Source organism: Quercus suber, unplaced genomic scaffold, assembly GCF_002906115.3.
Source record: "Quercus suber isolate HL8 unplaced genomic scaffold, Cork oak 2.0 scaffold_147, whole genome shotgun sequence".
Taxonomy (NCBI): Eukaryota; Viridiplantae; Streptophyta; class Magnoliopsida; order Fagales; family Fagaceae; genus Quercus; species Quercus suber.
Window position 1 is genome coordinate 72,265 of NW_027069608.1, and position 23,172 is coordinate 95,436.

General features: G+C 37.2%; 2 protein-coding genes and 1 non-coding gene across 10 annotated transcripts in view; all 3 read right to left on the reverse strand.

Annotated features, from left to right (window-relative positions):
- LOC112039236 (aspartic proteinase Asp1) overlaps window positions 1-9,756 on the reverse strand; it is a 12,703-nt gene extending 2,947 nt beyond the window's left edge. The window contains exons 1-3 of the mRNA XM_065777029.1: window positions 9,229-9,756; window positions 8,444-8,561; window positions 7,273-7,493 (exon numbers count right to left, since the gene is read on the reverse strand). Coding sequence (XP_065633101.1) covers window positions 7,273-7,493; window positions 8,444-8,561; window positions 9,229-9,458 — 569 coding nt within the window. The 5' untranslated portion in view covers window positions 9,459-9,756. The remainder of the gene's footprint in view (window positions 1-7,272; window positions 7,494-8,443; window positions 8,562-9,228) is intronic.
- On the reverse strand, window positions 5,696-6,230 carry LOC112039265 (uncharacterized). Its single transcript, XR_010630297.1, has 2 exons — window positions 6,156-6,230; window positions 5,696-6,050 (listed from the first exon to the last, which is right to left on the reverse strand). It is a non-coding gene; the product is annotated as an uncharacterized LOC112039265 (transcript).
- A 2,765-nt stretch (window positions 9,757-12,521) lies between the features above and the next one.
- On the reverse strand, window positions 12,522-22,684 carry LOC112039228 (uncharacterized). Of its 8 annotated transcripts, none has more exons than XM_024072068.2 (11): window positions 22,410-22,684; window positions 21,469-21,516; window positions 19,702-19,860; window positions 18,331-19,613; window positions 18,128-18,236; window positions 17,536-18,045; window positions 17,218-17,394; window positions 15,028-15,138; window positions 14,679-14,861; window positions 13,905-14,087; window positions 12,522-13,686 (listed from the first exon to the last, which is right to left on the reverse strand). In XM_024072068.2, the coding sequence occupies exons 1-11, from the start codon at window positions 22,473-22,475 to the stop codon at window positions 12,769-12,771; spliced, it is 3,747 nt and encodes a 1,248-aa protein (XP_023927836.2). In that variant the 5' UTR covers window positions 22,476-22,684; the 3' UTR covers window positions 12,522-12,768. The 8 variants fall into 8 exon arrangements, with proteins under 8 accessions (XP_023927836.2, XP_023927839.2, XP_023927837.2 ...); XM_024072071.2 differs by having other exon boundaries at window positions 14,679-14,852; window positions 22,410-22,683; XM_024072069.2 differs by having other exon boundaries at window positions 12,522-13,683; window positions 22,410-22,683.
- Window positions 22,685-23,172: the final 488 nt, after the last annotated feature.

Here is a 23,172-nt window from a genome sequence, read left to right on the forward strand (position 1 = left end):
GTACTAGACAGAACCAAGGTATTGCATGGTCCTCGGACTCAAACCTATGGGGAAACTAGATACTTACAGAAGAATGGAAGTGTTAGACAGAACCAAGGTATTGCATGGTCTTCAGACTCAAATCTATGGGGAAACTAGGTACTTATAGAAGAATGGAAGTGTTAGACAGAACCAAGGCATTGCACGGTCTTCGGACTCAGGCCTACGGGAAAACCAACTACTTCAAAATATCCTAAGTTAGGAAAGGATCAAGCCCTACCTAACCCTTGAGACGTAAGAGGGTTGCCCATGCGTACATTCTTTCCCCTTATCATTGTTACTGGCGCAACTGGCCGACATACAATTCAAGCTAAAATCATGCAAATCAAAAGGAAAGAGGGAAAGCAGGCAGCGTGTAAACAAATAAGCAATTAAAATAAATAGAAAGGGAAATTAAACTCCCATTACAACAAAGTGTCCATAGAGGTCGTGCGGCAAGAGCCACCTTACATAAAAATAGAAGAGAGAAGAATAGAAAAATGAAGTAAAATGACATAAAGGCATAGACAAGGGTCAAGCAAGCGGCAAAAGCAGGATGAGCCAAGGCGCCAGGGAATCTACTCCTTCTGATCAGGCTGGACAAGGGCAACCTCTAGGTCCTCTAAGCCCTAGCCTAAGGGGACGCCCTGCAAGGGCACGGCGAGAACGGCTGCCTCCTCGGTGGTGGGAATCTGAGCATCGGAAGGGACCTCCACTATCTCTTGGGGCACCTCCTCGCTCGGATGCTCCTTTAGTTCAGCAGCCCCCACCTCCTCAACAATCTCCCCAGCCTTAGCGCCATCAGGGGCGACCTCGCGGATAGCAGGGGGGTAATACACGCTCTCCGCCTTCCACAGGTCGGACGTGGCCTCCACCCCAACTTGTTTGAGGGCCTCAACCCAGACCTGGGAGCAGTATCGCCTACATACCCCCAGAACTTGAGCTTTATAGAGGGCCTTTACCACAGCCACCTCATCAGCGTAGACTGCGATCTCAGCCTCCTCCTTGGCAATCAGGGCCATCTCCCTACCAAAGTCCGCCTCGACCTTAGCCCGCCGAGCCTCCTCTCTAGCCCACTCTGCCTCCCTCTAGGCCCTCTCAGCCGCAGTCACCTTAGCCTGCAGGTCTGCGATCAGATCCCTCGCGATCTGCAGCTGCTCCTCCGCCTCGCCCAGGCGCTTTGTCTGCTCTTTGGCCTGGCTCTGGGCACCCTCAAGACCAGACACTACACTGTCCCGAGCCCTGGTCATCGCCTTCAAGTCGTCTCAGGCCTTGGCGAGGTCAGCCTCGGAGTTCTTTAGAGCCCGGGTAGCCTGAAAGCGCTAATCACGCTCCTGGTCGAAGGCCTTCCCCTAGTCGTTGGCCGCCCCCTCCAACCTATAGATGGCCTGGACAGCCTGCAAGGGTAGCCAATGCACTATGAGCCCAATTCAGAAGAAAAAGGGGGAAAAGGAGAGGAAAGGAAAAGGAGTCGAAGTTACAGTCCTTACCATCCCCAGATACCGCTTAAGGCTGAGGAAGACCTGCTTACTCCTCATAGAGTTCAGCTTGGCCATGTCCGTTGGGAGCAGCAGGCACCTCTCCAGCGCGTCGGCCACGTGCGCACCTTCGCCCTCATTGAAGTCCCTGAGGGAGGCGTCATCCTTCAGGGGCTCCCCATGAAGCATCGGGGCTGGGAGCCAAGCCTGAGCCTCGGGCGCGATGTCGACGACCTGCCTGTCCTGGCTCTTGCCGCCTATCTTAAACTGCTTGGATGGCCGTAGAGTGTTGTCCTCCTCCTGCGAGGACACCGTCTTATCCTCCACAGGCTTTTTGCCCTTATCCTTCTTCTTCTTAGGGTCGGCAGGCACGGACCCAGAAGGCAGGCTCGTCCGGGAAGGAGGAGGAGGAGGAGAAGGAGGAGGCTTCTACTGAGCAGAAGTCGACCTAGACTTCGGAAGAGGAGAAGGAAGCTTCTGTTGGGACTTCCCCGGTTGGCCTTCAATCAGGTCCATCAAGCTGGTGGTGGGCTTCCTCTTATAACCCATCGTTGGCGGAGAAAGGGCTTCTGAAGCGAAGAGGTCCGCTTCGGTCAAACGAGGGTCGCCCAAGTCCCCGGGAGGGTCCTCGGACTGATCAAGCTGGGCAAAAACGTTGAACGCGTCCTCCTCTCGCTCTGTATCCTCCTCGGCAGCCTCGGCGAATGCTTGGGAAGGAGAAGGGACGGCTACAGCAACAACTTCTGGTTCGGAGGGCCCCTCGGGGAACTGAAATCCTCCTCGGTCACAGTAATCCTCTGAAGCCGAGGATCGTTGGCTAGGATGACATGCTTTGGAACCGGGAATGATTTCTGGACAGGTTTATACCCCAAGATTATGTGGGCGGCCCTAACTTGGTTGTCGTCCTCGTTTATATAAACCGACACCCTCAGCACCTTCTGCAAATCTTCCCGGTTGACTAAATGGAAGTGGCGCTCAAAAGCGTGTGGGTCTGCAAACAGAAAGCACCACCACGTTAGTAAAAAAAAAAGGGGGGGGAAGAAAAAAGACAAGAACTTGAAACCCCTCCTATTTCCCACCGCCCCACCTGGTATTCCCTCTATTGTTGGGTAGTGAAGGCCATCGTGCCACTCCCCTGACACGATGAGGAAATCCTCGTTGAGCCCCTTACTGGACTCAGGGAGGCACTGAATGAGCCGCACCCTGTCGTCTCTCGTCTTTAGGTAATAAGACTTGCCCTTAAGGAGCTAAAGGTTGTAGCACCAGTTCACGTCATGGTGGGTCAACCTTAGCCCTATCTTCTCGTTCAGGGCGTCCACACAGCCTAGAATCCTAAAGACGTTTATCCCACACTAGGTAGGGGCCAACCGAAAGTGCGTGAGGTAGTCCCTTATCACCGGCCCCATGGGGATCGTCATCCCCCCTTCAAGGAAGGTAACAATGGGAATTACCACCTCGCCCTCCCGTCTGTGTATGCGCCAATCCCCGTCCTCACAATATCTCAGACCTACATTGTCGGGAATTCTGTAGTCAGTGATGAATTTCTCCATCGCCTCCTCAGTATCGACGTATTTCTTAAACCTACCCATCCCAGTTGACACCTAAAAGAACTAAGAAAGAACAGGCGAAGTAGAAGAAGGGGTAAAGAGGGATAGAGCAACTTACTGGGAAGAGGAGGAGCTCCTCGAATAGGTTTTTTGTGCTGGAGATGTAAGTGAGAGTGTGGCTGAACTTAGGAAGGACGCACGAGAATTCTTGATTACAAATAAGGAACAGGAAGAAGCGGTTCGTATGGGTATTTATACCCCAAATCGAAGAGTCATGCGGGTTTTCCCGCCCATAAATGCGAGACAAACCTCCACCGTTGGATTGGTAACGCCTCATTAGACGTGGGGAGCACAAAGCCGCCTGAATTTAATGATGGGCACGTTACGCGCTCCGAAACGTTTGCGACGTGCCTAAGGCAGATGAATAGACCCCAGTACTGACGGGGGGTAAGGCCGAGGATGTCAAAATCCTTCTCCCCGCCCAAGGATGCGTGCAGCAAGATTTTGAGAGGCTATTGTGGGGCCAGAAAATCGGGTAGCCTTGGCCCACTCCAAGTCAGGCCCAAATGGCCCACGCCGAGGATGCATGATGGGTCCGAGGATGAAAGCGCGAAGACCAACCTCCGAGGAGCATATCCGAGGATGACCCTGTTCTCGGGCGTCCGAGACCTCGGAAAAACACGAGGACCACCCCACCAAAGGAATCCTTGAATATCCGAGGAGGAGAGGACCCAGTGCCACGCATCGGCGACAAGAGCACGGCGAAGAAGCAAGCCTTAGGTGAGCTGTCATCTCCGCATTGAATGCGCTCACCTAACCCCCCTGGCCGCATTAATGGGGATGTAACCCCTTGGCAGGGCAACATCAATCATGGTGAGCCACTTGAGTACGGATAAGACCTCGATGGGACGGAGGGTCAGAGCGGAGGCCAATGGATGATCAACAGAAGGAATGAAAAGATAGGAGAAAGAAGAACGATATAAGAAAGGTGAGCAAAGGAAAGAAGGGGGACTTTTTTTTTTCGGAACTTTGGAGGATTGAAGGGAGTGACATAGAAGAACTTAGAGGTAGTGTTAGTTTCAGGGAGAGGGGTCTCCTCAGACGGGTGCCGAGGAGCCACCCTCAGTTGTAAATTGGGCTCACTCCCCTTCAATGAAAAAGAAGTGATTTGTATTCCGTTGCTAGTCTGTTAGGGCCTAAACCTTCGATCCACTCTCTAAAAATGTATTGTTGGGGAACTTTTCTAAAACTGAGTCCCTACAGTTTTAATTTCGATACGACAAAATTTATATTTATGATTTATGATTATTCTTATATTACATTTATGATTTTTCCTATAATAAAAAAAAATGATTATGAAATACATTATTTTTTATTAAATTAGTTTAAATTGTTAAAAAAAAAATTAATAAAAGCACCATAAAAATGATTATCACACGTAACACGCAAGTTTGCAGCTATTAACTATTCTATACCCACTACCTCAACAATTTGTAAAATAATTTGTAGTTATAATAATACTTCTAAGCCAAAACATATAAATAAGAGATGACTTCATTCTTTTGGGCCGGCAACCCTAATCACTAAAAAGGAAAATTGTTGTTGTACACACAGAAATGCACACAACCGTACACACAAGAAGGGAACTCATGTTTTCAAATCAATATTTTAATAATAATTGTGAATTTATGTTTTCAAAACACTACTCCACTAAAAATGTAGAAACAAAGCAATAGGTTCCTAACTTTCCACTAGTCACTGAATTCATGAAATTGACAATTACTGTAATATTAAATTAATAATACAAAATTCATTTTCATTTAGGAAAAATTATTAGGTATTCTCAGAGTACTATAAATGCGTAGTCTCCACTCTCATATGAATGGTGAGTCCTACCATGAATTTAATTAGTAGGACTTACCATTTATGTGGGATGAGAGAATATGCATTTATGGTACTTCGAGAGTACACAATAATTTCCCTTCATTTGGTAGGTGAGGAAAATGGGAGAAATGGAGAGGAAAGGAAGAAAAATGAAGGATGAACAGGGTCTTTCTTTTTTATAAAATGTTTGGAAGGATAGGAATGGGGGAGGGGAAGGATGATGATAATCCAATTGCATCCACCCCTTTTAATATTTCCTCAAGGGAAAGGAGGAATGGGAGGGAGGATGAGAAGTGATTTGTTTTCACTTTGTACCAATTTACTACTCATCTTCTTGATATTTAATATTATCATTTTCTTCATAAATGGTTTTATGATAGAAAAAAAAAATACAAATACTTGTTTCTTCTTTTCATCCTTCTCCTTCTTCCTCTTTTCCCCCTTTTTTTTCCATCACTGTTGCTAAACGCAAAATCATAGAAAATCATTAGTTCCTCTATCCTCTATCTTTCATCCGCCCAACCTAGCATTACTTGGCATTAGCTCCACCTCTAGTTTCATTTACTAAAACTGTGTCATTTACAAAAAGCATACACCAAGGAACTTCTTCTTGAACCAATTTAGTGAACTCATCCATCTCCAGGTATCACCAATTGAGGATAGAGGCTAAAAGTTAAGAAATGATTGCAAATTTGCAACACCAATTTGTGTAATTTCACATTTCTGGTTCCTGAAAGTATAAATTTTGCAGGAAAGGACTCAGATCAGTATTACAAGGTCAATTCCATTTAAGCCATCAACAATATTTGTAAATGTTAACTATGTACAACCTTTTACCGCTTCTACCCAGCACATATCAAATGGGAGTACAAAGGACACTTTGCTTAGGCATATTTACATGTGTAATATACAAAGAGGATAAAACAACTATTCTCCTTTATATCATAGCTACGGAGCTCGATCTTTGACGATAACAACGACTGATTGACATGGATGAGAAGTTGATATTATCACCAAATGCTAGAAGTTTTAGACTTTGGAAGCCGATCGCAATTTGCAGGCGCCCATCCAATCAACTGCTTTTCATTGTTGTAGATCACCATCTTATCTTGCATTGATATGTCTGCAAAAAAATAAATAAAACAAAATAAAGGGGGTTTGGTTCAGTTTTGGATGTTCGAAATTATGTTGAATGTTATGATCCAGAAATTTTTGTACCAACAATTACCTCCAATGATGTTCAACCCTGTTCCTTTTCCATCTAAAATTCCCAAGCAAACATTTCCCATGCGCTGGAATAGTACGTTTGTTAATGTTAAAAATAAAAAATAAAAAAACAAGAAAAAAAAAAAAAGTACATTATTTACTTGCAACTCATCAAAGGGATGAGGATAGGGACCAGGAATTTGATCATATCCACAGCTGTAGACAAGAAAAAATTAAGAGCACATAAGTAATAGTGTACGTAAGCAACTCATAACTAAACATTTATGCTTATATACATCACATATCATACACCTAAGTAGCGGGAAAAGAGAACGTTTCATTCAGCCATAACACTTGGTTATTACATAAAAATCACCTTGCAAATATGCAATATGTCAGCACCAAATATGGATTGTGACCTATCATAGATAGGTCCACTTAAAAATGTAGTGGGAATGGTCAGTTTACTTAGATGAGACAAGTAATGCAGTATTATATAATGCTTGGTTACCATGTTAAAACATGACCAGCATACTTCAAAATAAATTCTGTTCATCTTAATAAGTTTTCTTGTGCTTTCCCCCTGACATGAAATACATTTAACTTCTAGCTTTGTTACAGCTTCCATTTCTGGTTCTTAAATGACAAATATGTACGGCCTGATCCATTGGTGGATTGCATTACCATGGAAAGAAATACAAAATTTGCAATTAACTACTGAATTTTACATTTCTCTCTCTCATATATATATATATATATAAGATGAGAATTCCAAGCACCTATATGGTCAAAAATTGGCAGGTACCTGCCTGATTTTTAGGAGTTAAAAGGAGCTGATCATAGTATTACAATGGTCAAAATTGAAGTTCACAGCTAATATTGCTACCACATGAAAGTAAAAGTCTCAAAGACAATTTGTGATTCAAATTACTCTAGTCACCATTTGGAAATCATTTGTTCACAAGCTGCTTTCACACGACAACTTGCAACGTAGTATTAATATGAAAAGCTTACTACAGCAATTCTATTTAAAAGCATCTCTCTTGGATTGCTTTCAAAACAATTTCAAGAAATTGAAAATTGAAAATTAAGAGCATGTAAAAGTACTTGAGATCAAGGAAGCAATCAAAGTCACTAACCCAAGGGCTAGAGGAGGTTTCAATTGTTCTCCATTTGTAAAGTTGAAGGAAAAAGCATCCTTGACAAGGACACCCATGGATGAACCGCCATCTGCGTACTGAATTTCATAGTCACATTGCTCTGGTGTTTCACATCTGTGTTCGGGTGGGTGCAAGGATTTACAAAGAGGGTCATTACAGGGTACCAGGCTGTTGCTGGGCTTGTACAGTGGATGAGGTGTCTGCAATGAAAACAAGTTAACACATTGTCATTAATACTAGTTACTTTTACCAACTTTAATTGTTTTAGAAACTATACAGTTTATAGGATAACATGACTTTCTGAAAGAAAAAAAAAAAAAAAAAATAGCATAAAAATAGAGAAGACAATGATAGTGGAAAATTTTGACAGGAAATTAGGAAAAAAATCCCAAAATTTATAATAACATAAAATTGTAGGAGGGATATCTGGGTTGGTGGAAGCAATGCATCAAGATAATTATTTGAAGTTTCCTAGATTGGGAGTGTTAAATATTTGAAAGCATAATCCTAGTCGAAGCTCAAGTCTGTTGTCTAAACTATCTAATCCTACTTGGAGTATAAACAAAGCAATCTAAGTCTTGAAGGATAAGCAAAGTAACCATAATCCTACTTGTAGTTCAAGTATTGTTACTCTAGATATTAGTCTACTATAGAAACCCATCAATGGGTTCATTGTAACACGGAGCTTAATAATAAATATGTAGTTATCAAGAATTTTCCTCTATGGATGTAGGCCTCTAAAGCCGAACCATGTTTATTCTTTGCTTTCTCTTTCTTTTTCTTTCATTCTTTATCTCTATGCCTTTTTAGTTTCTTCTCCATATTTTCTCAAACACTTTATAGTGGTTTCAAAGCTATGTCATGTTTTTTCTAACATTGTATCAGAGTTATGTTTTATCTTTTTTTTTTTTAATTTGGCATCAGAGCCATGTTTCATCTTTTATAACAGGGAGCTACAATGCAAGTTATTCCATGAATATTTGACTATATTCTCGGTTTTTTTATTTTCTTTTTATAATATAACCAAAAGCATTACTTCATAGAGAATAAACTTAATTATGCATGCTTATGAAAAAGAAGAAGAGGAAGGGGGAAAAGCAATGTGCAAATTAGAAGAAAATATGATACAGATTTTGTCATAGCAATGTACCTCGGTGCATCGGACACAGGGAGCATCACACTGGAGCCATGTGAGGTCACTACCGGTGTCAGGATCAAGAAAGTATGGCTTTGAAGGCTGGCCTATGTTAAGGGTAACGTTATAGAACCTGCAGAATCCAATTGTTAAATTCAACAAATATATTTCTTATGGGGTTAGACATATCGTATTGAAATTGAGATGCTAACACAAATTAGTATCCTTTGCAATTTTATCCTTCAAGAAACTAAACAACGAAAATATCAAATTGGTAAGCACCAAAAAGAAAAAGAAGCTAGCCATGGACATTTTAAGGTTTTTCTTTTGTTCTTTTCCTCCTCTTTTTTAGATTTATAATATAAAATGAAAAGCATGCATGCATTGTAGAAGGTGAATAATGTATACCCTTTTTTAGCAATAAAAGATATATTTTACTTTTATTAATCTAGGCCATTTAATAAATTTAAAATTTTTCACAATAATTGATATGATCTATTGTAATTAGTGCAAAAGTGAATTTAGACAAAGGTTATATTACTTTCACAATGGATCATATCACAAATTGTGAAAAACGATGTATAGATAACTACTTTCACTAGAAAGTCTAAAGACATGACCTTTGTGCTACAAGAAGTTGTCTATTATTGTGAAAGTGATTCTCCATAATTGACCATATTGTGATAAATGTCATGATCTTAAAAGAACTATTACACACTCTTGCTTCCTTCTTCTTCTTCTTCTTTTTTGTAACACATAAAAACTGCAAGCGGGTAAGAATAATATAATAGAATACATACCCAATAGGATACACGTTCCCATGAAGAGGAAACACAATGGAGGACCCAACTCGGTTGAGCTTCAGTGACGATGTCGTTGCTTGTTCTGGTACTGGTACTGGTAGTATAGAGCTCCTTCTATTCTTTTGCCCAAAATATGAAGATGATGATGATGATGATGATGATGAGGACACACGTAAAACCAGCACCAACACCACCACACGTAGTAGCCCCAACATTCCCACCTTCATTTTTCTCTCCTATATATCTTTTTCTCTTTCCCTCAACTTGCAAAGGAGTGAATGAACAAGTGAATTCTGAACTGTGTTTGATGAAATGACTGAGAGAGAAGGAGATCAAGTTTTGTATACTTTCTTGACGTTTTGTGGTTTTTGTTTTGCATGAAACAAAGTCCTGGGTTTTGAGATGGGAATCCGGTGAAGTGGGGTGGTGTGACAAATAGGTCATATAGTACACATTAATAATTTAATAGTATTACTTGTGAGCCAAGAAGGAATGGGTATTGCTTGTTCCTTTAATTCTCTCTAATTATCATTCTTTACTTTTCTGTTAGGTTTGGTTTATTATGGAACCTGGTGTTTGGACTTAGACTTAGATTTCTTCTAATGCCAGCGGTTCTTTTATTCCTTCCCTCCTTTGAGACTGGAATTTGGAACATTGTATTGGGAAATCTAATAATTAATAAATAGATTTGTCCATTGTAAAAATATATAAATAAATAAAAATAAAAGCACTTCCAGTTGAAAAAATGGGGCATATGGGGGAGCTTCCTGGAAACTTCTCTGTGCATAAAACATTATCTCTTTTCATTATTTTCCGCATTACTTTTAGTGTATCTATCATATCCCATCAAGGAAGCTTCCATGATTCCCCATAATAAGATTAATTTCTCAACCTTTAATCATTTACAAATATGCATTTAATCACTTACAAAGTATTAGAAACTCTTACCATGTATCTAACGATGAAATAAACTATATATATTAAAAACCAATATTTCTTCAACAAAGAAATTGAGAATTAAATATTTTTTTTTTTTAATGAGTATATGCAATATCAATCTCATGTAAATGTGAGGTGTACGTCTATATGACTAATATGTTCATATCCATGAAAGTAACAATGTTATAAACACAATTTTTTTTTATAACAAATTTCACAAATTTCTGAGTTGGTTAAGTATTAATGATGGGCATAATTGACGTTCATTGACTTATTAGGGCTAATTTTATAGTATAGGTAAACGATACAGTCACCTAAGCCTCCCAAATTTTAACCAATAGAGTTATTTATTTCATTGTAATAGTATTAATTAAATCCAAATATTTCCCCTAAAAAAATTAAGCCCAAATATTAGTCAATAAATAAATAATACTTTTTTATCAAATGAAAAATAGGGAAAAGAAGAAGAAGAGAGAAATACTACATCCACAACATTTTTATAACAAATCTTAAATAGCAAGTTGTTACTAGCTGGTATTGGTAGACAAAAAAGTAATTTTAGTGGTGGTTTTAAATTAGAATAAGTAACAACTTAACACCTAAAATTTGTTGTGAAAATGTTGTAAATGTAGCACTTCTCAAAAAAACAATGCGACTACATAAACAAAAAATTTCACAACATTTTTTCATAACAATGGAGTTGGCAAGCGTTTAATAGGTCTCATATAGGTCTACCACTAACATCACTTTTTAACTTACCACTATCAATTTGTTGGTGTAAAAAAATTTGTTAAATGTATCTGTAGACTTTCTAAAAAATATATTCTACATGTTTAGTAGAACAAGAATATAAAATTTTAGTCAGTAATTTTGCATCTATAAAAAATAGAGTTTTAAGTAATATTTAAAATTTTTAAAATATATATATATATATATATTTAGATATATAAAAGGCTTTAATTAGTTTTCGCCTTAAGCCTCAAAATGCATCAAGCCGCTCCTAGGACCTACACAAATTTTCTTCGTTACTAACAATCAGCCAACTTAAAAATTGTAAAATTGTTATGAAAAAAATTGTGTTTGTAGTATTACCAATATAAAAGGAGTACTGCATACATCCATTCCAATAAGATACTTCCTATTTTTGAAACGCTATGGTGGTTTTTGTGGTGGTGTTGGTATAGATAAAAAGTATTACATACATCCGTTGCAATAAGATACTTTCTATTTTCAACTTGGGCTCAGAACAATTTCGGTAATTAATAAGTCCCATTCACTTATCTCCTTCGTTCACTTAAAAAATGCTATGTGGTTTTTTTGTGGTGGCCGGTGATGGTGGGAAGAGACTGCAAAAGTGTTAATAATGCTTGATCATTATTTTTGATCTTAAACTTTGTAAAGGTTTTTTTTTTTTTTAATGGTTTATATAAAAAATAAGGATGAAGAAATAAATTTTTTCAATAGTTTAGAAACAAAAAACAAACTTATGAAAAACAAATTTTTAGTAAAATTTTTTAATTGTCATTCATGTTGCTCCAGAAGACCATATTTGTTAGCTGCGTGGGATTGGGAAATATCAGTGAAGAGGTCGGAAGTTCAAGGTTTAATTGGGGAAAGTAGCGCCCATTAAGGTAAAAGTATCAAATATGTGAAATATTTTTTATGGACACCCGTGGATTAACGTAAAATCTAATCTAAAAAATTTTCCAAACGGATTTAAACACAGTTAGTAATATAAATAACAGAATATATATACCATATAGAAATAATCTTCTAGTTCTTTATCATGATATAGTTCTCATTTTGAGCAATAATACCATTTAACCACTCTTCTTATGCTCACATGTAAAAATCCAATGTGTCATGCAAACTCAACCCCTTGACCCCTTTCATGAAGTCGTTGAAAAAAATTTCAATAGCTAGTTATTAGTAAGCTCAGCACATTGTTAATGTAATAACCCAAGAAAAAACACTAACCATATTTATGCTATACCTCAAAAAGACTAGTTACGATTGAGACTTCTTGTAGTTGTTAATAAAGCCCAGTTTAACCTAGTATATGCTTGATGCGGAACTCATCACACACCTACACACATCACACAATCAATTAAATTGGGACATCACAGTTAAGGTGTTATATTATGTCTTCAATAATATGTAAAAATATAATCCAAGCTACCACAAGCTTTCAAGAGTTTAAGAACAGCAATAGCTCTGAGCAAAAATTTAATCTGGGATGGTAACTTCATTCTGGCTTGATCCTTAAGCGGTAAAGTAAAACCGCAATAACAACATGACAGTGAGTTTACCAAGTCTCTTTTAGTGATCATTGCTTTAGTTCAGCCATCGAAGAGTTCATAACACAATCATATAGACTGCTCGATATTCTTAAAATTATTATATAAGAAACAAAGCATGGAAAGATATTTGTTCTATACATTTTTAGCAAAAAAGAAACAAAAAAACTTTCTAGTATGATTTTACATAGACAAAAAACCAATCAAGAAATACCCTTACTATAAAAACTACCACATTATGATGTCTAAAGCTACTAGATACAAAACATCATGTTACCATCTATACTGTCTTTGGGTTCTTTCAGCCCACTTTTGGAGGCCTTCCCCGGCCGCTACGCTTAGTTTGTGGCTCTACTATTGCACTGACTACATCCAACTTCCTCTTAGGAGGCCTCCCCTGTTTTTTATGTTGTGGTTGTTCCTGCTGCTGTGAAGGAAACAATACGTCCATGGTCGTAGTAGATAAAGCTGGTTTTGGATTAGGACGCCTCCCTCGGCCCTGTTTTTTAGGTGGGTGCTCCTGATGCTGCTGCAATTCATTATGATCTTGATGATCCAAGGGAATTGACACTCGCACCAATGCATCTTCCTTTGCCTTGGGTGTAGGATGCTTCGCTTGGCGTTGACACCCTGCTTGCTGGTGCTCATATTGATTCTGATCATCTATGGGCAACAATACCATTGTACTTTGATCTGCATCACCCTTTGATTTAGGAGGCCTTCCCCGGCCTTTATGCCTTTTCAGCTGCTGCTGAGCCCCCATAGCCACGTCCAAATCTGGCTTTAACTTTGGAGGCCTCCCTCGACCTTTACGCTTGAGTGGCTTCTGCTGCTCATGCTGATGTTTTGAGAGGGATTTTTTCTTGGTATCATTTACGGCCAGTTTAAGTTGGGAAGCATCTTGGTCTCGAGGACGTAGTTGCCTACTCTGGCCGTTCTGATGAGCTGTGGGAAACAATACACTGGTAGTTTGATCTTCATTTTTCATTTTCTCGTGAGGCCTCCCCAGCCCTTGGTGCTCTGGTGTCTGCTGCTTATGATGATGCTTATCATCTGAGGGATATTTCCCCAAAGCTGTGTCCACATCTGGATTTGACTTCAGAGGCCTCCCTTGACCTTTATGCTGTAGTTGTTGTAACTCATGCTGATGGTGTGAGGATGATAATTTATTTTGGAAAACACCTTGGCCTTGAGGATCTAGTTGCCTCTTCTCAATCTGCTAATTAATCCATGAAATTGAAATCATATGGCACATTCAATCAGATTGGTAAGGCTTCCATGGAATTGAAATCATATGGCATATTCAATTGATGGTTACATATATTATTTAATATTTATTGACAATTCCAAGGCCAGAGTATTACTATATTCATATTTCATATTACTATTTATAAATAGGCTAAAAAAATAAAAAACAGTAGTTGAAATCATTGCTACCTGGCTTTTAAGTGCTGTTGACTGGCCACTATTAGACAGCTGCTGGCCCCGAGGCCGTAGTTGCCTTCGCTGTAGTTGCCCCAATGTCTGTGCCAGTGTTTGACCTGATTGGTCAAGTTTTGCAGGTTCAAGCTCTATAGGTCTTTCTTGTATCCAATTTCCAGGTTGCTGGTCCTGCATATGCTACCAATTACTTGAATTGATATTCTATTTGACATATAGTGATTGTTAATTTTAGAAAACTCAATAGTTATCATTTAATCATCCATTCTATTCCAAAGTCTTTTACGATATACTCTCTCTGCCCTAATTTGTTTGCCTTCTATTCCATATTGGAATATCCCAAAATGTTGTCCTATTTCTAAAATTAAAATCCTTTAATTTACTAATGTTTCTATTATGCCCTTACTTTATTTCCAAAACCATTTCAGATTTAGCATTCCAATTTTTTGATAAATTTATTTAAGGGTAGTTTTGAAAACTTATAACTTTTTATACCGCAAACAAGACAATAAATGATGTTCCCTTAAAAAGTTGGGTTTTTGAAACAGCAAAATCAAATTGGGATGGAGGGAGTAAATATTAACCATGACCGCAATAGCTCAACAAAACAGAAGATGTCACCATCAATACCTGGCCCTCAGGTGCTTTCATCTTGCCATATATTATTTAATATTTATTGACTATTCCATGGCCAGAGTATTACTGTATTCATATTACTAATTATAAATAGGTTAAAAAAAAATAAAAAACAGTAGTTGACATCATTGCTACCTGGCTTTCAAGTGCTCTTGACTGGCCACTATTAGACAGTTGCAGGCCCTGAAGCCGTAGTTGCCTTCGCCGTAGTTGCCCCAATGTCTGTGCCAGTGTTTGACCTGATTGGTCAAGTTTTGAAGGTTCCAGCTCTATAGGTCTTTCTTGTATCCAATTTCCAGGTTTCTGGTCCTGCATATGCTACCAATTACTTGAATTGATATTCTATTTGACATATAGTGATTGTTAATTTAAGAAAATTCAATATTTATCATTTAATCATCCATTCTATTCCAAATCTTTTACGATATAAATATTAACCATGACCGCAATAGCTCAACAAAACAGAAGACGTCACCATCAATACCTGGCACTCAGGTGCTTTCATCTTGCCACTATCAGATACAGAAGGCCTTTGACCCCGAGGTCGCAGTTGTCTCCGCTGTTGGCCCAGTGCTGGCAGCTGTTGACATGATTCCTAAAGTGTGTTGGTTCAAGGTCTATAGGCCCTTCTTAGTTATAATATATACATAACTTCTCTCAAATATGATAAACAAATAAGTCAACACAAAAAAGCAGATAACCCATACAAGGCTCCCCCTCTTTCAGAAATGCTTTCAAGCATTACCTGTTATGTCTTTTCTTCTTCTCCTACTGATGAGAATCAACAAACATTCAAGGATCTATTGCATGTTCTAGTTGGGCCTATTACTAAAGCAAGATCCAAGAAGATCAAAGAAGCACTTAATGGGCTGATTCAAGATATTTGGGCTGATTCTAACGCAGGATGTTCCAAATTTGGCCCAAAGGAAGATGGAGGTGTAATAAATTTAATCCAAGCTATTAAGGGCTAATTTGGCTTGATTGGGCGTGATTTATGGCGTGGATTAATAGTTGATTGACTTTCGGCTCCATATCAGTTAATAGACATTTTTCCTATTCTGGAACTTATAATTTCAGACCATATCTACCTTAATTTAGGGCTTTTATTATTTAGAACGTTTTTAGTTATTTTCCTACTTTGGATTTGCTAATTTTAGACCAAATTAACTTTTATTTAGGGTTTTCAATTTAGTATGTTTTTTTTTTTTTTTTTTTATTATTTTTTTTTTTCTATTTTCAATTATGTCTTATAAGTAGCATGCACTCATTGTAATAAAGGGATTCATTGAATAAAAATCAGAAAATGTGAGGCTTTGCTCTTCTTTTGGTTCTTCAAGAACTGTGAATTTATCAGGGATTCTTCCTTGTGGTGTTCAAACTTTATACCTTTAGTTTGTGATTCAATTATAATCATTGGGTCAAGGTGTTACACTTATACCTTTGATTCGCGTTTCGATTATAAACGTTGGGTCAGCGTTTCTATCAAAAATATTGGAATACTTGCCCAAGAAAACTAAAATTCAAATTTTTGATAGAAACCCTGACCCAATGTTTATAATCGAAATGCAAACCAAAGGTATAAGTGTAACACCTTGACCCAATGATTATAATTGAATCACGAACTAAAGGTATAAAGTTTGAACACCACAAGAAAGAATCTCTGATAAGTTCACAGTTCTTGAAGAACCAAAAGAAGAGCAAAGTCTCACCTTTTCTGATTTTTATTCAATGAAAAAATATATTTAAAAAAAAAAAAAAAGTACTGTATAAAAAAAAACCTTAAATAAAAGTTGATTTAGTCTGAAATTAGCAGATCTAAAATAGGAAAATAGCTAAAAACGTTCTAAATAATAAAAGCTCTAAATTAAGGTAGATCTGGTCTGAAATTATAAGCTCCAGAATAGGAAAAATATCTATTAACTGATATGGAGCTGAAAGTCAATCAGCCATTAATTCACGTCAAAAATCACACCCAATCAAGCCAGATTAGCCCTCAATAGCTTAGATTAAATTTATTACACCTTCATCTTCCTTTAGGCAAAACTTGGAACGTCCTGCGTTAGAATCAGCCCAAATCTCTTGAATCAGCCCATTAAGTGCTTCTTTGATCTTTTTGGATCTTGCTTTAGTAATAAGCCCAACTGAAACATGCAATGGATCCTTGAATGTTTGTTGATTCTCATCACCTACTTTCATAATTAATCTCAATTCCTCTCTAATGAAGCCTACCAACTTAAATTAAATCATCACTAATTAATAATGTAACTTAGGTATGTGCAACCCTTTCTAACAAGTTCACTTCCTATTGCTCTCTCTCCCCTACCTCTAATTATTCATTAATTTCAGACAAAGGGGAAAAAATTATCTTTTTAAATCACCAAGCAAAATTTACAAAAACATAGTTTTAACATTGCTTTCACTTTCTTTTAAAGCATCAATTCCCTGATATTAAAAACTCACTTATAAATTCCTTTTTATTCTATTAAAAAATATATCAAAATCAACAAGTTATATTATTACTTTTATAAATAAATAAATAAGTTCATCTGGAAAAGCTTATGGTTATGCCTAATATTCATCATCTTTGAAGTTTGTATTCTATGTTCATTTCTACGTTCAAACTTCAAACATATTCTATATAATGGTAAATCAGGAAAAGCGGTCACATTGATACCTGGCATTCAGATTTCTTCACATCGACACAATCAGATTCCAATGCCTTTGAGGCCTGAGACCATGTTTTCCTCCATTGCTGCCTCTGACTTGGCTGTTGCCTTTCACATGATTGCTTGAGTACTGTTAGTTGAAGTTCCACAGGCCTTTCTTGAATTGAATTTTGCAGTTGTGATATCTGGTCAAGGCATATTAAATTCACTGTCATGCTTACAATTTTCAGCTTTCTTTGATGATTTCTATAATGTGGTGTTTGCTACCTTTGTATTCATAATAAATAGTTAATTCCAAAGAGATGAGAAATCGTTATTGTTACTACCTGGCATTCATGTTCCTCTCCAAGGTCCAGTTGCTTCTCCATCTCAAGCTGCCTTGAGTCCACGTTGAGAGATTTTGATATGGATTCCTCTTGCCTATCACTTTCTGCTTCCATTGTTGTTAAATCAAGTTCTAATCCTCTGTCTGGATTCCCAAGCTCTGGCTGTTGCTCATTTTCAAGCTGTTCTGAATTTGTGAGGACATCAGTGGAAATACTAGTTGGCTTTGACCAGGCTGTTGGCACCTCTAGCTGACCACAAAGCTTTAGTTGCTTTTTATGTTTCAGAAATAACTCCAGCGATGCTTCTTCATCATATCCTGGAGGCCTTTTTGGATCAGAAAATTCAATTTGCCACTGCTCAGGATCCTTTAGAATTTCATTCTCTTGTTCTTCCATCACATGTTTTAGAGTGTCATCCTTTGACACTGCCCTCTCACTTTTTGAGTAAATAATATCCATCAGCTTTTCCTGGATTTTCTTTGTCCTCTTCAGTAATTCTATGCACTTAACCTGTCATTCATCAAGTATTAAAACAGAAAAAAGGTTTAATAAAATGATTCTTTTATACGATGAAAAGAGATTCTCATGTCACCTTTGATAGAAGTTTAGAACCATCATTGTCCAATCTCTGGCTTGTAAGAGAACCCTCAGTCATCACAATAGCTTTATGTTTCTCTGGTTCCTTGGATGACTGCATGTCACTGTTTATTAACCAAGAAAAGCAAGAGTGCATGAGATCAACAATAACAAGGAAAGGGCACAATAAAGACACAAAATAACTGAAAAGGGGAAAACCTAGGGGCAATCATGTTGCTCCTCATTTCAGTTCGTGGCTCATTTTGTTCCTCAATCACTTCACTCTTTTGCTCTTGTGGTTCAATCAGCTTTTCAATTAATAGAATTTCTTCTTCTTGCAATTGAATTTGTTTTCCAACGTCTTCGATTACATGATCGCATGGCAAGTTTTGCACTTCAATCAGTTCACTTTGCTGTTCTTTTCCTTGACACTGATCTTGAATTACATCACCTACTAGTTCTTGAATTTGTTCTCCAGTCACCTTATTTTTCTCTACTATTCCAATCTGCTCCTCAACAATCACTTCAGTTTCATGCCTTTGTGTTTGACCTTGTTGTGACCTCACTTCATCTTGCTGTTTATTTTTCTGCACTTGAGATGGATATTTTTCCACAATCATATCACCTTTCTGTTCTTGATTTTGTTCTTCAATCGATTCAACTTTGTTTTGCTTTGCTTCATTGTGGTTTTCTACAACTTCAAGCTGTTGCACTTGTTTTATTTGTTCATCAAATACATCATGTTGTTCATCTGCTTGCTTATCTTCAATAACCTGAAATTGTCGCTCTTCTAATTCATCTCGATCCTCAATTTCTTCAATTTGATGCCTTTGTGCTCTATCCTGATTTTCAGTCATTACAATTTGTCGTCCATCATGATGAATCTGTTCCTCAATTTCCTCAATTGATTGTTGTTCATCTTTTTCATCTTCAGATTTTTTATCACGTACCCCTTGTGCTAGATTTTGTTCATCATTCACTTGAAATCGTTGTTCTTCTGGACTTTGTTGTTGATCAGTAACAATAATTTTCTGTTTTTCTTGCCTTTGTTTGCCAACTTGTTCAATCTGTAATTCCTGTGCTTGATTTTGGTCCTCGATGTCTTCAATTTGATGCCTCTGTCCTCCACTGAGTTTACCATTCACTTCAATCTCCAGATTTTGGGATTGCTTGTCTTCTTTAAGCATCTGCTTCTTCTCAAATAGATATCCTTCTTCAACATTATGCTCTCTATCTCCTTCACTGCCATGGTAATGCCTCTTCTTCCGTTTCTTCTTCAGACCTCTTTTAGGAAGAGAATTACTTTTTTCACCAGGAAGCCTATAACAATTTTCAGAAACTTTAATGATCTCTCCACTCTCACTAAGCTTGCTCAGATGATGACTTAAAAAACTTGCATGAGCCCATGGCAAATCCTCAACCGCTTCCAAAATAAACTTAGATATTGCTTCCATGGTTGAGCCCTTTCCATCATTCAATTCTTCAATCGCTCGGCGTATCATCTACACAAACTCACATGTTAAGTTAGGACATCTAAAAATCATCAGAAAACTGGTGGAGAAGCACTATCAAAGAAAAAGAGAAAAATACCAGGGCATAAGTGGGGTGATCAGGGGTGTGCAAATCAGGGAGTTTCTTGCAAATGCATTCTTCAATTTGGTTCCTGAGATCATGTCTGAGGGTGTTGGAGGGGTATGAGCTCTCAAATTTTGACATCACGGCATCAGTAAGCTTGTTTAATTTGAGTCTCTGTTCACATTGTTCAAAAGTGTTGTCAGCAAGGGATGGGAAAATATATGTAAAACTAGTCCATAAGTACAGTTTAACAGTCACTGATTCAGCCATCTGGATCAATGGATGAGTCATGACATCACCTAATCTGCTTTCATAAACGTAAAGCCAAAGGTTTGAACACGCAGAATGTGTGTGTTAACTGACGATAGCATAATTATAGGAAAAACTTTAGTAAGCAAGATTATAATTACTAATAGATGCAAAATGATGAAGCAATTTAGGGACAAAGTTATACAGTACCTGTTCCAACTCTTTCTAGTTCTAGCCAGCCTCTTTCATATAGGGTTAAAGGTTATTATAATAATGAATAAACCCTAACCATCCAAACTCATTATTAGGCCATGAAATAAGTAACATGCTAGTCACATACTCACATGACCTTTTAAAATACTCAAGACAATATAACAAATTAAATATAGCATATAGAAATAAAAGAAAATGGCCTAATGGGCCTTTTTTCCTTTACCATTAAGCTTAAATTCTCCAACATCAATAGTCAAGTATCCAAATTGCTGATTTCAGGCTAAATTAGTGGGAACAAAACTTTTACTAATGATAAGTGCAACAAATCGATAAGAAAAATAATAATGATTAATACATGAGACTTCGATTCCACATAATAACGCCAAAAACTGTGAGTGTGTGCATATATATATATATATACACACACAAGTTTTAGCACCCAAGGAGGATAATGGAAGATTCAAAGTAGCAACCTATACATTACGACACATGATCTGTAGCTGATTTTGCTATCCCTTGGGATTAATAATGCCAGAAGCTGTGTACAGCGCATAAGATGCCCACACCCACACATACAAAAAAATGACCCAACCTAGAGAAACCTAATCATAACATTGCTGCTGGTAATGGTGTCACTCCTCGTTCTGCTAATACACATAAGAATCCAAAAATATGCCATGAGTCCCCATTTAGGTCCACCTAGAAACTACCCTGCATAGATCAAAACCCTACTAATTGAGAATTATAATTATCTAAAGTCCAGCCACCTTCCCCTCGACCCCATCTCCCTCCATTCCAAAACATATACCCAAATCTAAAAGCAGCTTGTTCAGAGAGACTGTATAACCAAACCCACCTTCTCTAACACAAGCATCCCCCAGAAAATAGATCAAGTAAACCCAGGAATAACCCTGCACACTAATAGAATCTTCTTTGAGTACATTGAGACGCAAAATTTCCCAACTACTGCACAAATTATATACCAGAATTGCCAATTCTTTTCAAATCAAAAGATTTTTAATCTTATGTAAAATCCAAATCCTAATGGCATTAAAACAAATCTTCTTTTTTTTTTTTTAATTCATAAAAAAAAATCCAAATTTTATCAAAGTTGGGAGAACACTGAGCAGTTAAGCAAAACTTAGCAGTTGTAACAACTGTAATTCAGTCATAAATCTGAACATATGGCAAAAACTTAAGAACACAACCCAATTTAGTTATGTGTGTGTATGTGTGGCTGTGTGCATCTACAATAGGCACTTTAAATTTTAGTCAGAATAAAGAAAAAAACAAGACTAAAAAGGGTAGGAAGAAACATACAGATCCAATTTCCAAACCTCTTGCTTTTTCTTCTATCCCTTTTGAGTTCTGCATTGACAGGTAAAGAAAAGCTAACTCAATATGATAATTCATAAACCCAACCAAAACCCAAAAACAGTCACACTGTTTTAGCAAGATTTGGTCTCAAAAGTGTCAGAACCGTAACACTCTAATTCCAACTTTATTAGGAATTGAATACCTTTTCTAATTGGATAACACAAATAATAAAACTAATAACAACTGGGTCAGAATTAGAAAGAAAGCTATAATTCAACATGAAAATTAAAAAAATCCCACCAAAACCCAGAAAATAAATAAATAAATAAATAAGACCCAAAAACAGTCTGTAACTGCTTGAGCAATATATGGACTTGAAGTTTCTGAATTGTAACATTCTAATCCCAAACTCAATGGGAATTGAATGAAAATGATAACTTTTCTAATTAGATAAAACAAATAATAATAATAACAACAGGTCACAATTAGAAAGAAAGCTTTATTTAACTCAATATGATAATTTTAAAAAAAAAAATTAAAAAAGAATAAATAATCAGGCCCAAATACAGTCTGTAACTGCTTGAGCAATATATGGACTTGCAGTTTCAGAATTGTAACATTCTAATCCCAAACTCAATGGGAATTGAATGAAAATGATAACTTTTCTAACTGGGTAACATAAATAACAACTGGGTCACAATAAGAAAGAAAGCTTTAACTCAATATGATAATTAAAAAACTCCACCAAAACCCAAAAAATAGAAGAAGAAAAAATAATCTGTAACTGCTTCAGCAATATATGGACTTGAAGTTGCAGAATTGTAACATTCTAATCCCAAATTCAATGGGAATTGAATAAAAATGATTACTTTTTATATATATATATATATATATAATTGGGCAACAAAGATAACAACTGGGTCAGAATAAGAAAGAGAGCTTACCATCGTTATCAATGGTAATGCTGGATGCTCTGATGCTAAGATCAGAGACGAGACGTGTTGGGCCATTAGAGAAGAGTGTGCTACAACTACAAAAGCATTTGTTTTTTGTTTTTCTTTTTTTTTTTTGTTGGAAAAGGGATATGTAGGACTGTCAGTACGAGAAGCCAATATAATAAAAGTTTGGTTTGGTCTGGTTGTGATGAATTGTTTAGTTTAGTTAGGGTTTATCGTTTAGCAAAACGACAAGTTTGTGTTTTCGAAATATAAGTAAAAGAGAAGCGAGGCGAATCTACGTTGTTTCCAGATTCGAAAAGTGAAACTACTGAATTTTATAGGTCACACTCACACTCACTGCCACTCATCAAGGACCACGTGTTTGCATTACTGTTTTTCCACAAATTCTTTTTTGTGAACTGAATTTTTCCACCATTGTAATGTATCAGATTATGAGAAAATTCTTGTATACTCCGATGCACTTCTTTGTGAGATGAAGGTAAATTGTAAATAGTGAAAAAAAATAGAGTAATAAAAGATGTACTCCTAAAATAACTTACTTCACTCTAAGAGGAGGTGAGTATACTTTTGGAGTACATAGTGTTCATTTGGATACAATTTATTATTGTTGAAAGTTGCTGAAAATTGATTGTTGCTGAAAACACTGTAGCAAAATAATTTTTAAATGTGTAAATAGTACCGTGGGACCCATTTTTAATATTTTTTATTTTATAAACAGTATATGAACAGTGCGGGAACAGTCCACGCA

Coding starts and splice junctions, on each gene's coding strand:
- LOC112039228 (XM_024072068.2), bottom strand. CDS start 22,475: ATGGCCCAACACGTCTCGTCTCTGATCTTAGCATCAGAGCATCCAGCA. Junction 15,139..17,217: donor TGAAGAAATCTGAATGCCAG/GTATCAATGTGA, acceptor AACACACTTTAG/GAATCATGTCAACAGCTGCC. Junction 14,088..14,678: donor CAAGAGCACTTGAAAGCCAG/GTAGCAATGATG, acceptor AGTAATTGGTAG/CATATGCAGGACCAGCAACC.